Here is a 15,657-nt window from a genome sequence, read left to right on the forward strand (position 1 = left end):
ACCTTCACTACAAATGGAGAGCATGGAATAATCTGTATTTCAACAGTACAGAGTTTATTCAAAAGAGAATTCAATAACATATTGGGAAGTATTTACTTAATGGTGTTCTTTTTAGAATATTATGGCAAGCCAAATCCAACACAACCTCTGGATTTTTGAGGCTGAACAAGCCCCAGATGCCCTCATGTTCTGCGGATTATCTTCACAGACGTCTGTACTGACGTGCTTTGGTGACCATGGCCTGTGCTTAGAAGGCAGAACTGTGATTCTCTCTTCTCAGCTCCATTTATTGAGATATTTTAGAAGTAACCAGACACAATGTCTGTGTTCCACGGGCTGTTCTTGGCAGAGGCTGGTTTGGTGCATTTCTCCAGCAAATTGCCCATTTTTTTCAGAGGTCTGTGAATCTTTTAAGCAAACACAGTGGGCAGTTCCCTCTGAGCAATGTGGCAGCCTCTGTCCTAACTTTGGAACCCCCTGTAGAAATTTGGATGAGATCTATGCCTTGCAAAAGTCCCTCAAAACTGCTGCATTATTTATTTTTATTCTGCTTCAAGGACACCGCTTTTCATACCAAGAGATGACACAAAGGAGCCCTAGGCTGTATAAATATAGAATCTTTTTATTTTTTTGGTTAATAGATACAGTACAATTTTTGACTACATAAGAAAGCGTTGTTTTCAGTGCATACATTCTTCAGACAGACAGGAACATGGCAGACAAACATTCCTTGGTGGTTTGAACATGGCACTTGGTTTATTTCTGTAAGTCCCAAGTTCCTGGCTTTTCCCAGTTTTCCTAAGTTTATTTCTGTAGGTCCCAAGTTACTGTTTTTTCCCAGTTTTCAGTGGCTGCTTTGACAACTCAAGGTCTAAGGAAAAATGAATATAGTGCTACCAGGAGAACAGGACAGTGCTCAGTGCATCCCACATTGTTCTCCCCGTCACCCTTGTGGCCCCAACTGACCCAGGCCAGCAGGTTTTCCATTCTATGTTCACAAAAATGGAAATAATAATGTCAAACAAACTGCCCTGTGCTTGGGCTCAACACCTCCACACTCCCCTGCCTGACTCCTGAGAGGGCCAAATCCCAAACTCCTCCCTGAATTTTACTTGTGTAAGATGGTGCTGGTGCTGTGACTTTGGCAAAATTCTTTCTGTTCTTTTGTGGTATAGTAAAAACCCAGGAAAATGGATCCCAGCGTATGGCCATTACATTTTTGGGAGGAAAAAAATAATTATTGCTGCCTTTTGTGTTTTTAATTCACTGCATGATAAGAAAAAACCTCTAGGATGATCTGTGAGTATGATACTGATCCTGAGCAATTCCTGTGTTCAGGGAAACCTGATAATGCTTATCTTGCTCTGTAGCTATTTGCTTGCAAAGAGTTCCTGGTGTGTCCCCTCAGTACTGGCGGGATTTAGGGATCCTGGAGCCCAGCCCACATCCCCAGAGCTGGGATAGGCCAGATGGAATCTGCAAAGTGAGGCAGGACATGAAGGATGAGTGAGGGGAAAAATCAGGAAGCAGCCTGGCCAGTTCCAGGCTTACATGAGCAGCTGACATTCCTGCAGTGAACAGGAGAGCAAATCCAATGTCAGAAACACCTGTGAGAAACACTCTGGGGTGTCCTGGGATTTGCCAAGCAGGTGAGTGAGGGTGGGTTTGTGTCACTGGGATGCCAAGCAGAACAGCTGAAGTCTGCAGGAGCCCTAAGTGTGTTCACCTGCAGCAGTCAGGGGGTTTGTTTGACACCATTACTCAGATTTTGAGATTTATCTAACTTCCTTGATATCCCAAGCAGATACTTGGGGTACATCTTGCTGGGGATCCCCTTCTTCTGGGGATAACTTGGGAGAACCTTACAGAAACCTCATTGTTTGAGGAGAGGACTCTGGGAAAGATCACATTCACACACTCACCAGCCTTCATTTTGCTCCAGACACCAATATTGAAAAATCAGTAGATTAAAAAGCTTCTCCTATTCAGGGAAGGACACAAAGAGACTTCCAGACAAACTAATACAAGCTAGTTTTCCTTGGCTATATATAGAGGGTTTAATGTGAAAATCTCGCTTTAGATTATCTAGTTCAGCCTCTGCAAGCACAAGACAAACAGCAGTGAAATGATCCTATACCTGATCTTAGGGCAGAGCAAAGCAATCCAAAGGGACTGGGAGAGCAAATAACAAGAAACAGATGAAAAGTAGAGAAGAGACAGGAGATTGTTACAACACCAGCCTGAACAAGAACATGCAGGTGAAGGCACTTGGACACCTAAGTGGGAGGTGATTGTTGGAGAAGAGACAACACAATTCCATGGAGAGCTCTGATTCTCTGGGCTTCCAGGAGCACAAAACCAGTAGGAGTGAGCACCATCAAAGGAAACAAAAGGTACATGTTAGTACAGATCCCACTGAGCTCAGGTTAGAGAAAGCAGCTGGCAGACAGGAGTCGAGTAAGAATCCCTGAGTAGTGTGGAAAAAAAATAAACATCACATCATTTAAACAATTTACCCCTTCTGATCCTCTAGCCAATCCACCAGCCTCCAATTAAAACCCAGGCAGTGGAAATCCCTCACCTTTAACACGAGCTGCACATGGTGACGCTTCCAGGAATGAGATAAACCTGCCAAATTCCTCCAGATTCCTGTTTCCTAACTGAAACTAAATAACATGGAGAAGAAGTAAGAGGCAGAGACACTCCCAGCCAAGAGAGCTGCTGTGCCATGGCACTAGTGGGGCACTGTAAACTGGAGCCTGGCCTGCAAGCATTAGTGAAATGTTTAGTACAATACTTTGTTACATCTGGGTATTTCTTTCTCTTTGGACTAAAATGTTACAAATTTTACCATATAAATGAAATACTATATTTGTTGCTATAGGGTACACTATATACATCGTTGGAAGAAGAGAACAATAATTAAATTAAGGGAGGCGAGAGAAGGACAAACAAAATATTAGTAAATAAAATAGAATATGTTCAATAATACTTTTCAGGCAATACTTTTGCTTGTTACATTTACTATAAGGAGTAAAAAATCTTACATGAAATAACATTGGAAACAGCTGCCCGAACATCAGTCAGTCCCTTCCATCACTGGATCTGCTTGGGACGTTCTCGATTCTGCCACTGCAGAGGAACCCTCAGTTTTGGGGCTGTCAGTGCAACCAGGGCTTTCAATATCTCGAGCACTGGAGCCTGTGCCCTGTTTCACCACCTCAGGTGGCAGAGAAAGGCTGATGTTTGTCACTGAGAGCCAGAGGGCCCTGGCTCCCCACAGTCCGTAGGGCCCCTCTTCACAGACACGTTCCTGTGCCTCTGCTCTTGGAGAAACCCCTGCAGCTCATCCTTCAGAGAAGGGGAGGCCACGTGCTCAGCTCATCCAGCAGAGCTTCCCATTCTTCCTCAAAACACACGTGCGGGTTTTGTTCCTACATTTCAAAGTTCCTCAGTGAAGGTTTTTCAATGCCGTTTTCTCACCCTCCAGCTCAAGGTGCATTAACATCTCCAGTGGAGGCCGTCAACAGCAGAGCCACACACTGTCTGCACCTTCCTTTCCTTTGCCTCATCAGTAATTTACTTCCACAAGAACGGATTGATTGATCAACCAGTTGATTGATTACAGCTAGAGATAGCTAATAGTGTTTGATGAAAAACCAATCCAATGAGCTTCCTGGGGCTCATCAGAACTCTGTCCCAGTAGTTTCTTCTCTTCTATGACCAGCTCTACTTAATACATAGGTACTAAAATACAAAGCAGTGCAAAATGACCATAAAGCAACTACAGCCCACACCTATCTAGCAGGTGCACTGTGAGCAGGGGGCTCTGGAGGGACTGCAGGTGATTCATAAGGGACTCTGAAGTCAAGGAGAAGAAGCAGTGCAGTTCCCCAGAGCCCATCCTTCAGATGCTTGAGAGTTCACAGTTAATGTGGTGTGGGTTTGGAGATTTGTTTTCCCCTTTGATAATACCTGAGGCTTGTTTGTGATTCCTTCAGCATAGCCCACTGAAAGCACTCATCCAGAAAACTTCCTTCGCTGCTGCGAGGGCGTGCAGCTGTCTTTGCCAAGGTAACAGCATCGTTTTGCAAGGCTTGGATTTCATCCCCCTCTAGTCTGAATCATGAAAAAACATTCTTTTTCTGCTGAAGAAGTCAAATCAAGGAAGAAAAGGAAAGGGCTGTGCAGAGCTTGGAGGAAACTGCACAGGGAGCCATTTACAGATCAGTTTGTAACTCAGGAGGTTACAGCCCTCGCTGTCAGTGAACATCTTGCCCATCCTGGTTTTTTCTCCTTGCAACCTGGAGACCTTTCCCTTCCTAAATTTTAAAGCCAGCTCTGATTGTTACAGAGCACATGAAAGGCTAAGGATTATTTGCTGATTTGTGAGGCTGCTGTGATGATGCACAGGGCACACAGGAGGGCACCTGGGCACACTTGTAACAGTCTCTGCCACCACAGCTCTGGGGCAGGGGCAAAGCCACTGTCAATGTCTCACATGTGAGAATTTGTGATCCCTTCAGTCCTGCTGCAACAAAAGCTTTGAATTACTCTGAACCCAGGAAGGGCTTTGCATATGATGCCAGTATTTACCTTGGCAAGACAGTCAGAGAGAATTGGGCTTGCAGCTTAACAGGGAGAGTATCCCCAGGGTCAAACCCTTGGGCACCCCCACAGAATCCAGAGGAAATGCTTTTTTTTTTTTTTTATTTTTGTGTTGTTTTAGTAAATAGCCTGTGTGTAGAAAGGAAACATAAAAATGCTGCTGCCCTGCTGGTGCCTCAAGGGTGTGTGAGACTTTCTGTGTAACTCTCGTGCTGGTAATGAGAGTTTTCTGCACATTCACACAAATGTGTGTGTGAACTGGGAAGTTCTGTTTGAGTTGACAAGGTTCTTACTTAAGGCAGTCATTTTGCCTTGGAACCTTTACAAAGCATCTCCAGCAAGGTTCCCTATTGCATGTCTGCAGAATAAACTGCTGTTTGAACAAGGGGAAAGCCCAGGGCATCAGATTTAATCACACTGTGTGCTTTGCTGGCCCAAAGAGCAGGCACACCAGCACTACCAGCTTGCCATGCCCTCTTTGGGAGTGTATCCTCTGGGCAGTGGAAATTATTAAATACAAATTGTAACCAAAATAGCTTGGATTGCGAAATATTTCAGAAATATTTACAGGAGGTGAGAGCCCAAGTTAGGAAGGGCACTTCAGCTTTTCTCCAAGCCCAAAATGTTCATGTGTGGTTGCTGTTTTCAACAGATCCCTTCCAGCACTGGCCTAACCAATCCCTGCAGGATGTGTCAGGGCCAGCAGCTTGAATCTTGTGTTCCCAACCAGCTTGGCATGACCCTCATGGAGTGAAATGGGAATGCAGGAACCTGTGGATCTGGCAGTGCCAATGAACAGCCCCAGCCAGGGGGAAGGAGTGGCAGCAGTTCAGGGTTACAACTCCTACTGTGACTCTGACAGACAGAATGTCATTAATTCACTGCAGATCTTGCAATAAAGCCTTTAAAGAGAAGAGAGTAGATGCTCTTAAACTGTTTCTAATCCCATCTGAGATGTGCCAGAAGAAACACTTGAAGCATTATCCCAGCAGAATTCCCTTCTGTTTCACCCAGGCTCCCTGGGGGCACAGGAGAGCCTGGCAAGGCTGAGCTGCAGCCTGTGAGGGGCACTGCTTACACTGGGGGGGCCGAGTAGTGCATGACAGAGTTGTAATCTGGAGGAGGGCTGTGGCATTCCAGGTTGGGATCCATAGGGAGCAGGACAGAGTCTTCCAAGGGGAAGTCCATGGTGTCCTCTTCCACCTGCACTGCTGGCTGGTACTTGACAGTCTCATGGTCAGCCAGGATGGATTCCTTGCTCCTGCTGACAGCTCTCCGCCTGTTGGGAACAAACATTGGGATGTATCCACCTTGTCTCCATAAGCAATGGTCAAAATGATTTCTTTAAGAAGTAAATAGATAAAAATATCAATTTACCTCTATGGCATGCTGTAAGACAATGACATTTTGCTGACTGGATGAGGCAACTGATGTATTTAAAGCAACTCTGTGTTTTAAAAGTAGATTTAGGGGTAATTCCAGCTCTGCTGCCCTGTCCTTTCAGCTCACCACATTTCAGTGCACTACAGATCCCTTACTTGTAAAGGCACCTGTCCTGTACACACAGTAATATCTTCCCTCATTGTTCTGACACAGGTCAGTAAAAATTTGACTTTTCTGAAATCTGTACTGAAGGCTATGACTTTTCTTGAAGCATAATAAGGGATGAAATACTGAATAATCTCTGACAGACTCTAATTTAAACCAATACTGAAAGCAAGAGTGTGTGTTGGACAGCTCAGGCAGTGCAGGGCAAAATCCCTTTTATATTCCCCAGCCCTTTAACATTCCTGACCCAGGGGCTGCTGAAGGGCAGTGCTTTGCAGCATTCCAGCTGCTTTTGTTTCCTATCTTCCTTGTTCCAGGTGATGGAGGGTGGGACAGAGCAACTTCCATCACAGGGAGCAGCCTCAGGGTTAAAAGCAGCAGAACCCTGGACCTGTGTCACAAGATGACCTCAAGGAACAGCAAGGGCTGCGGAGAATTCAAAAGGTTCTTTCTGTCATAGGCTGCCTTAAAAAGAATGTTCTGTCAACCTTGGTTTCTGAGCAACTCATTGGAAGAGGCCTGGATAATTGAAGGATTCCAGTGTGGGAGTGGCTTTTGAGCTGCTGCACTTTGCTCAGGACCCTGAACTGCAGGGAAGGAATCTCAGTCACAGGCTCATCACAGCACTGCTCAAGCCTCAGCTCAGAATGACTTGAATGTGCTTGGGAGAATTAAAAATCAGGCAGTGCCCAAGCACTTTGTGTGTGTACTTCATATGTGTTTAAAGTAGTATCAAGTTACATTTTAATGACCCTAAACCAAATCTAAATAGTCTCATCAAATAGTTCATAAATAGTTCTAAATAGTTCATCAAATAATTGTAGAATTCATTACACTCATTTTATTGGCACTTCTGCAGAGCTTCCAGTCCTCAGCAGCTGCTCATTTTCTCACTGGGGTGCTTTAGGAAGAAAGCAGAGCCGGTTCCTGCTCCAGGGAACAAACCAACAGCCAGGAGCCCGGCACAGCAACTGGAGGGAGGGCAGCAGAAGCCATCAATAGGAAAATAGCAGGTCCAGGACAGGAACTGTGTGTGTGATGTTTTTTGGATGGTACAGCAGAGAGAGCAGGTTGAATGGCCACACACAGCTCCTTTCAGCTGGAAAGGGTAAATGTGCCCTGCTGGGTTCTGCTGCTGGGACTTTACAAATTGTGTTCTCTTGCCTCTGAATCTGGAACCTGTCAAAGTTTCAGGTTTCCTACAAGCTGCAGATCTTGTCACTGGCTGACAGAACCAGTGTCACTATATTAAAAAAAAATAAATTTTTTTTTGCTGGTTCTGGAAAGATCCCAGGTGTTCAGAGCACTGGCTGGAGTAGAACACTGGTTTCTGCTCTGTGCACAGGCACAGGAGCAGCCTGTAGGCTCCATCTGTGAATTACCCATAGAATGTGTGCTGATGTTCTGTACATCAGTCATGAAGCTCATGTGCGGCCAGATTCAGATACAACACACAGCTGCAGCTCTGATCAGCTGCAGTGGGACATGGGCTGGTTATTTTAGGGTCTGGTTTTAGTGTTCTGGGCTGGCTTTCCACGGCAGGTTTGCATCTCCAGTTTTGGGAAGTAAGCCTGAGCTGTAAGAGCTAGCCCACCACATCTCATGCCTCGAATGAGCCTGGCTTCTAAGATTGCTGCAGAGTTTATAGAACAAAGCTGCTGTTTCTGTGCTTTCAGACCTGCACAAGGCATTGAAAACAAAGCTGTGGAGTGGCAGAGCAGAAATTCTAAAATAAATAGTAACCCTGAGAACTTCAACAAAAAATGTAGCATCTCTGCTTTCACAACCAAGTTTTTCCTCATTGTCCAGAGAGAAACATGAGTGGAAACTCCTTATGTATTCTATAGATTTGGCAGCTGCCCATTCTCTACACACAGAGTTTGTCTGCAGATAAACTCTTCCCTGACATGACTCATGCAACCACAACTTTGTTTATTTATGGGATTCTCCTGTTGTCACTCAGTTCTGTTGGCTCATGTCAGACAATTCCATGGATGCTCTGGCTTCCAATTTGCCAGGTATTAAAGTTGTCACTGGAGACAGGGAGAAGCTTGAGAGTATCACCATACTGTAAGTGCCTTGAAACGAATCATTTAAAATTGCCCCTCATAAGTCTTACTACAATACATCTTTCATAGTTCTATTTCTCTAAAGTATCTAGTCTTACTTACAAAACCATCCTTTCAAACTTATTTCTAATTCTGTTTCTCTCTCAACAATGTCTATCCTATTCTATAACATTTCTAAGTCAACATTTCTAATCTCAAAGTTTACATACAAATACATACTATATAAACCTTCTGTCAAACTTAAAAAAATCTCTACAAATTCATTTCCCACAAGTATCACTTTAATTTGGCTCCCAACCCGCACATCTCTGAGTTATTAGGGTTAAAAGGGAAATTTTCAGCCCCCTATAGACTCCTAGCAAATTTTCCTGTTGGGTTCCTGCCCCTGTGGGTTGGGAGTTTGGATATCTGGGAATAAATAACTCTGCCTGCTGCTGAGATCAGGCTGGGTTTGGAGGACTCCTGAATGCTGCCATCTCCTCTCTGCTCCAAAGACAGAGAGCTGGTGAGTTAGGTCAGAAGGAAGTCATGTCACTTGCTATCTAATGGCAGACGAAAATGCAATTAACTTCCAACACTATTCCTTTCATCTCAATGCATTTCCTAATTAAAGCTCTCTGTGGGGTTTGCCTTTTTCTCTCTCATGCTGCTGTCACAGACAGTGCCTGCTGTGCACGTACAGATACTGCTCCTGGGGATGAGGCTGCTCATCCCTTTCCATCTGTCCTTGGCATCTCCTTGGCAACTGCCCCAGCCCCTCAGAGCCCAGCCTTGCCCTGGGTGTGCTTGGGGCTCCAGGGTCACCAAAAGCCCCTCATGGCCTGGGCCACTTGGCCTGCCCTGTGTACAGCAGGGACCTTCTCCCTGAGCCCCCAGCAAACACCCCTATTGTAAATGGAGGCAAACTCAGTGGGAAGAAATGCTGATGTCTGACTTCAGTTCAGAAGGTTGAATGATTTCTTTATCATAATTATACTATAATACATTAATATACTATTTAAAGGAGATACACAAACTTACTTGTTTTAACTACTATATCTAACTGACCTACAGCTCGTGACCTTCCTCGCAAGAGTCCACAGGTGGATTGGATTGGTCATCAGGCTCAAACAATCTTCACTAGAATCTAATTAAGCAACCACTTTAGGTAAACAATTCTCCAAACACATTTCACATGAGGAAAACAAGGAGCAGAAATAGAAATTGTTTTCTCTTTCTTTCTTCTGTGCTGCTCTATGAAAAAATCTTGAGAGAGAAAGAAATGCGCTTGCCACACACTTCCTGACTGGAGGGGCTGGATTTGGGTAAGCACACAACTGTGCAGCTCCAGGAGCCACTGATGGTTATATAATTAACTAATTTCATTAAAAGCTGGCCATTCCTTGGTTCAGGGCCTCTCCTGGGCTGGCACTGCCCTGCCCACCAGGTGTTTCCTCACTGCTCTGAGCCCACAGTGCTGTGGGAGCCCACCAGAGACAAGTGGATAAATCAGTTTGGATAAATCTGCTCTGGGCTGGACCTGTCCCAGCCCAGGCTCCCCTGTCAGTGCTCCCAGCATGGCCCAGCACTGAGGATCAGTGGGAATACCACAACATCCAGCTGGGGTTCAGCTGCCCACTGACCCAAACTTGTCACAAATTGCAGTGACCATCCTGAGAACTTGTTTGTCTTTGCACAAGATGTCCTGTTTGGGGGCACAGTCTGACTATTAAATAATCTTCCACAAACTTTTTTTGCTTTCTGAAGGCACCAAAGTTGTTTGGAAGATAGCACAGAGGATAATCCTGCAGCAGCATGAAGGCCTGAGTGACCTACTGAGGCTTTTTCTTCCTACTGTACAAAACCAGAGATTTTGGAGGTAGGAAAATACTGAAGTCATCAAAGAGCTGGGAAACCATTAGTAGAGCTGTTTATTTTATGTGAGAGGGAGTCAGTTTCTGTTACTCTACCTTTTGGGGTCAATGACTTGAAGAGGACAGTGGAGAAAGAAGGATGGCTGCAGGAAAAACACCCTGAGCAGGGAGGGATTCCAGCCCTAAGTGCAGCAGCTCCTCCTGCTCTGCAATAAAAAACCCAAGTATTTTGCTCTCAGTAGGATAAACAAATGGACTTTTCTGTCCATGTAGGAAACCTGGCCATGTTCAGAAGCTGTGTTTAGGGAAAGATGAGAAATTGGGCTGACTGCTGCCAAGTAGAGCAGCTTGTCTCATGACTACCTCTCCTGTAGGAACTTCAGGGCTTTGTGGAGCTTTCAAAGGTGTTTAATAAGGCTCAGAGTAAGAGTGCTTATTTTTTATTTTAATTTTTCAGCAATTAAAGAAATAAAAGGGTTATTTTTTTTCCCTTCTGGTAGCTATGACTGATTCACAGTTTGCTTTAATACATTTTCAACTAAGTGCTGTGCAGGAGGAATTTCATCCTGGGCACTCTCTGGCACACCAGTGCATCAGCATTCTGCTGGCAAGGAGAACTCGAGGGGTTAGGCTCAGGAATTCATTGTTTGGAAGCACTTTTAAACACAAAGTGCAGGTAATAAAGTTTTCCCAGGCCAAAGCCACGCTTGTGTGCCCTCACACGTGTGGCCAGGCTGCTCAGCTGTCCTGTCCAAAGGCAGTGGGATGGAAAACACTGCAGTCAAATCCACAGCCTCTCACAATTCCCCCTTCTAGGCCTTGCTATTGTAAGCACAGTGCATAATCCTTGAAAAAAAAGTGGTTTACATAACTCCTGAGTAGCTACTCATTCCAAGTTCTAGTTTGGAGACCTCAGGTCAGGTAACAGTGCAAGGTGCTGCATGGCACAACAATAAATGTATTTATTATTTCTGAGCTCCATTCTGCCCTGGAGCAAACCAGTTTCTATGCCCCGTTTCTCTGAGAAGGTGAGAAAGGATTCCAGCCCAATTCTGGCTGTGTTTTTGTTGTGTTCTGTGTGTTTGGACGTGAATGCCTGCTGTTGCTGAGCAAAATCCATCATTTCAGTGTTGCTGCCTTGCCTTAGGCCCAGCTTGTTTTGGCAAAGGCAGAGCCCTCAGTGCTGGGATGTGGGTGCAGCATCCAGAGCCCAGAGTGGATCAGCTGAGCCTCAGCTGATCTCGTGGGCCTGGGCCAGAACCAGATCAGGGATTTCTGAGCAATGACAGAAGGGGAAGAGCTGGGGGAGGACAACTGAGCAGATACCAAACCTTTTGTCATCTTAAACAATAACTTGATTATAGAGTCTCTGGGAGGGTTTTAAAGCAGTGCTTGGCAGCAGCCTGATAATATTATGAGATGGAAGCTGACACCAGAGTCAGCCCATCATTAAATCCCCTATGCTCCATGTGCTTCCCTGAATGCTGATTCCAGTGTTGTTATCCCAGCCAATCTTTCCATCTCTCACTGCAGCTACTGCTGTGACTTTCTACTTCAGCAGCATAAAATACTCAGAACTTTCCTGCTCTATTTTAGCAGGAGGAAAAGCTCAGACTTGGTTAGTCCAGCCTGACAGTGAGCCCAGGCCAGAGTATCAGATTCGTCCTCACTAAACTCTTGACACGGACACTCCATGGTGTGTGTTGTTGGCAAATTTTAAACTCAGCAGAGGAATGAATGCAGGATAAATAAACAGTGAGATTTGGGCAAAAATAATAAATGCAGCCACCCTGGTTTAGAAAACATGCTAAGCCTTTGAACAGTTTTGTTTTAGAAAAGAAAGACTTTGAAAAGGATCCAGGGTAAATGTTTTTGATAGAGATACACCATTAACAAGGGTGACTTTATCTCCCCTGTTGAACCCACACTCCCTTCTGACCTCTCTAGATTATTCCACAGGCTTTGAGCCTTGTTTGTCCACTTGTCAGTGCAGGAGCACCCAGGGGTGTCCTGTCCTCAAACGAGAGGGCTTTGGGCTGCTCTGCACTATTGGAGCTGCTCTTTGTGCCAAGGAGCGTCTGCAAGATTCAGAAAAAAAAAAAAGACAGCTAACAAAAAAGCTTTCTCATCTGGAGCTCAAACTCTTAGGGAAGGATGTGGCTAGGGAGAGGCACACCTCTGTGGGTGCCATGGCAGCAGGAGACAACAGCTCTGCTTGTTGCAGGCTCTGCTGGGATGGTCTGCAGGGTCTGCCTGGCACAGAAAGGCTCAGGAACCCTGTACTGGATGGAATCCCCGTGGAAGTGTCGAGTGGAAGTGGGGAGAGCCCAGGTGTGGGGTCAGGCAGGGATTCACTGGCCCACAGAGCCTCACAGTCACTCCCAGTGGCCCTGATGGCAGTTCAGGTTTTCTGGAAATCTCTAAAGAACAGGCTGTTATGCAATTTTTGTGTTTCCACATCTGGCTGGATGTTGACTCTTCAGATTTTCAGGAGAAAGCTTAGAAGGGGCAGAGAGGGAACCTTCCTCTGCCAACTCTTTATCCAAACAGGAGAAATGCAGTAGGGAAAGGCTGTCAGGGGTGAGTGACAGAAATCCTCAGAGGGATAAATCCCACCAGGGAGGCTGCTGGATTTGTGTCAGTGTGACATCATACAGGAAAGAGGTGAATCAGCCCAGGTGAAGCATCACAGTAATGCAGCTCCTGACATTTGAGCTCCTGTTTTTCCAGCTGGTGCCATTTGGTCTCCATAGCAATGGATTGAGCTGGCAGAAATACTCTGGGTGTGTGCAGGGGATAAAAACATGGAAATGGATCAGGATCTCTGCTAATCCCACCAGGTCCAGCCCTGGGACACTGCTACAGGGAAAACACTGCTGGGCAACCACATTCCTGAGGCCACACTGCCATCCAGCACAATCCATAGCATTCTAATGCTCCTGTTAGTGCTGTCCCTTTTCCTCCTCTTTTCTCCCTTTTCCTCCTCTCCTTCTCCCTTTTCCTCCTCTCCTGCCTTCAAACATCAGGGAATTGATGCTTCTAAGTCATCAAAATACAAGGCAAGCCCTTTCCATCTGCTTTTCCCTCTGAGTGAGAGTCAGCCTCTCCAGAACTGCCACATTCTGACCATGCCCTCTCCTGGGAACTCTCCCAGAATATCCAGAAGTGCACCAGGATTCTTCTCATCCCTCATTTCTCTTTAATGCAGAAAAGGGGTGACTTGGTGTAGAACAAGCAACTGCTCTGCTGGGAAAGGTCATGGAGTTCCTCAGTACAGAGAGAACTCATACAAATCTCAGTAGATTTCAGAGAAAACTCTAGGCAAGTAGTAATTAGCGTAATTAACTGAATAGACAAGGAATTCATTGCTACATAATAATAAGTTTTTTTAAATATTTTGGGCAGCTCTTCTTTGAAATTCCACATGTTGACATTTGAATCAGTAAAATGGGTTACTGTTGTTAGGAAGGTGGAGAAGTTTTTCACTACTGGGTCACCTCTGCCTGTGTGGTTGTTACTGACATACGAAGAACTGTGAGCAAAAAGCTAAAAATCTGCTTTCAATCTTCTGTGTTGTACTATGAGTGGATAAACATACAGCAAACCCTGTCCCAGCCTCTGTTTGTAAACCAAGTGTGAACATCACCACCCAGGGATCACGGGGGTGGTGGGATTTAGGGAATTCTCAGCTCTGTCTCAGAGTGATGATGAAGCAAGTGCAGCAATCGGGGCTCTGGTAAAGGCACTGCTTTGCAGTGTTTGGACTGCTTTTTGCTATGCACAAGCATTTTAAGTTTACTCACATCCCATGAGCTGCAAAGATGCCACTCCTTCTGCCTGACTTAAATATACACACTGGTATAATTACAAATGTCAGCTTTTGCATTAATGAATCAAGTTCTTCAAACTCTGCTCTGTCACTAAGAGAGAACACTGGGGAGGCAGTGAACAAACAGCTAAATTAGATCTCTATATTCTCATCTTTTCCTCCTATCATCTCCCATTTGCAGAATCTGCTGCGCCTTGATCTTAAAACACATTACCAAAGTTTTCTGGTTATGGGGCTGAAATTCAGAGTTCATCTCCTCTTAGCTTGCCTGGATATCCAGAGTTTTCCTTTTGGCAGCAGAAACAAAACTGCACGTTTCAAAAGCATTTCTCTAAAAGGAAGAACTGTCTGAAAAAGAAATCACCCAGAATACTCACGCCAGAGCCATGATCCCATAGGGCCAGGAACGGATTTCCAACCTCTTGGGGCTTTTGATCTCATCCGAGGTCAGCACCATCCCACTGTCAGACTCCTGAGGAGCAAAAGGAAGGGAACATCAGGGATATCTGGAACCTGGGACTGCTGTAGGAGCCACCAATCCTTCAGGATATTCTTTTATCAAGGCCTATGTTATCAGTTTTTATCCAAGTGTTCCTGATAATGCTGCTCTGGAGCCTGGGAACGTTTCCCTTGTTTTTATGACATTAAAGTTTTTGATCTGTATTTCCAAAGAGCACCCTTAAAATGAACATATCAAAAAATAATTTGACATTTTCAAATTTGAAACTGATGTTAAGCATGACATATGGGCACCATGTACGTAGGATAGCTGAGATATGAATAGACTGAGATTCATAAAGAATATATCCAATAATTCTGGCTGGGCTCCTCCAAGGAAAAGCTCCTTAAATACCCACTGGAAATACACAATTAGAAACACTGGGATTTTAAGGAAGTGGAAGTTCAGCAGCATTTTGTAAATGCTTTGTAAAGATAGATGGCCCTGGCCTTTATGGATTTTTTTATGAGCTGTCCAACAAAACTCATTTAATGTCTCGATTAAAGCTGGGGTTGTGCTTCTGCTGCACTTAAAGCTAAGTCTCGAGGCTGCAGTTAAACTTTGTGCTAAGTTTATACGAGTACACAGACATCACAGTCCTCATTTTAAGTTATTTAATAATATTAAATTCTCTGGGTGTTTCTTTGCATTTGAAATATTTTGTGACGCTGGAAAGTTGCACATCCGTGCATTTGTCAGAACCAAGACAGCAAAAACCCTCAACATAGAAAAGAAACTCTACTTAGTCTTATTTTGACAGTCAAACTAATCAAGATATACAAAATAATCTCATCAAACAATAAATAACAAGGAAAAGCCTTTTTATACATGCTCTGGTCATCTATCAGTTGTTAATAAGATAAGTTTATAAGCGAGTTTATGAAGTATAAAGTGAAATCCTGAATTAATGAGGTCTGCCAAACCCTCAGTAAAACCCAGCTTGTCTCTGGATTTTATCTTGACTGTTTCCCCTTCAAACACGTGGTCTAGGAACAGTTTATCTGGGGGCTGCTCTGCATTTTGCTTACACCTCTCTGGTAAAAGGATCTCCACAGAGATTGCAGATAATTGCACAATGGCAGGAAGGTGTGGTGGAGCACTTGGAGAGCTTTGGGCAGCTCTTTGAAATAATGATCTAATGACTATTCAGGGTTGATAATTAAGAAAACTTCAATAACCAAAGTACACTTACTTTGTCCAAAAGCAGATCACACACTGATTTTGATTTAAAAGATCCTTGTTGAAACATCA

At 44.6% G+C, this 15,657-nt stretch overlaps 1 protein-coding gene and 1 long non-coding RNA gene across 2 annotated transcripts in view; one reads left to right on the top strand and one right to left on the bottom strand.

The window, feature by feature from the left end:
• The window catches only part of LOC128794993 (uncharacterized), a 121,720-nt gene that overhangs the window by 50,965 nt on the left and 55,098 nt on the right, over nt 1–15,657 (top strand). The gene's annotated exons all lie outside the window — the stretch shown is intronic.
• LOC128794988 (vascular endothelial growth factor receptor kdr-like) overlaps nt 603–15,657 on the bottom strand; it is a 124,961-nt gene continuing 109,906 nt past the window's right edge. Inside the window, exons 29-30 of the mRNA XM_053955332.1 lie at nt 14,285–14,379; nt 603–5,887 (exon numbers count right to left, since the gene is read on the bottom strand). Of these exons, the coding sequence (XP_053811307.1) occupies nt 5,683–5,887; nt 14,285–14,379 (300 nt within the window). The 3' untranslated portion in view covers nt 603–5,682. The remainder of the gene's footprint in view (nt 5,888–14,284; nt 14,380–15,657) is intronic.

The sequence above is a fragment of the Vidua chalybeata genome, chromosome 14 (genome assembly GCF_026979565.1).
Source record: "Vidua chalybeata isolate OUT-0048 chromosome 14, bVidCha1 merged haplotype, whole genome shotgun sequence".
In the NCBI taxonomy this organism is placed as follows: domain Eukaryota; kingdom Metazoa; phylum Chordata; class Aves; order Passeriformes; family Viduidae; genus Vidua; species Vidua chalybeata.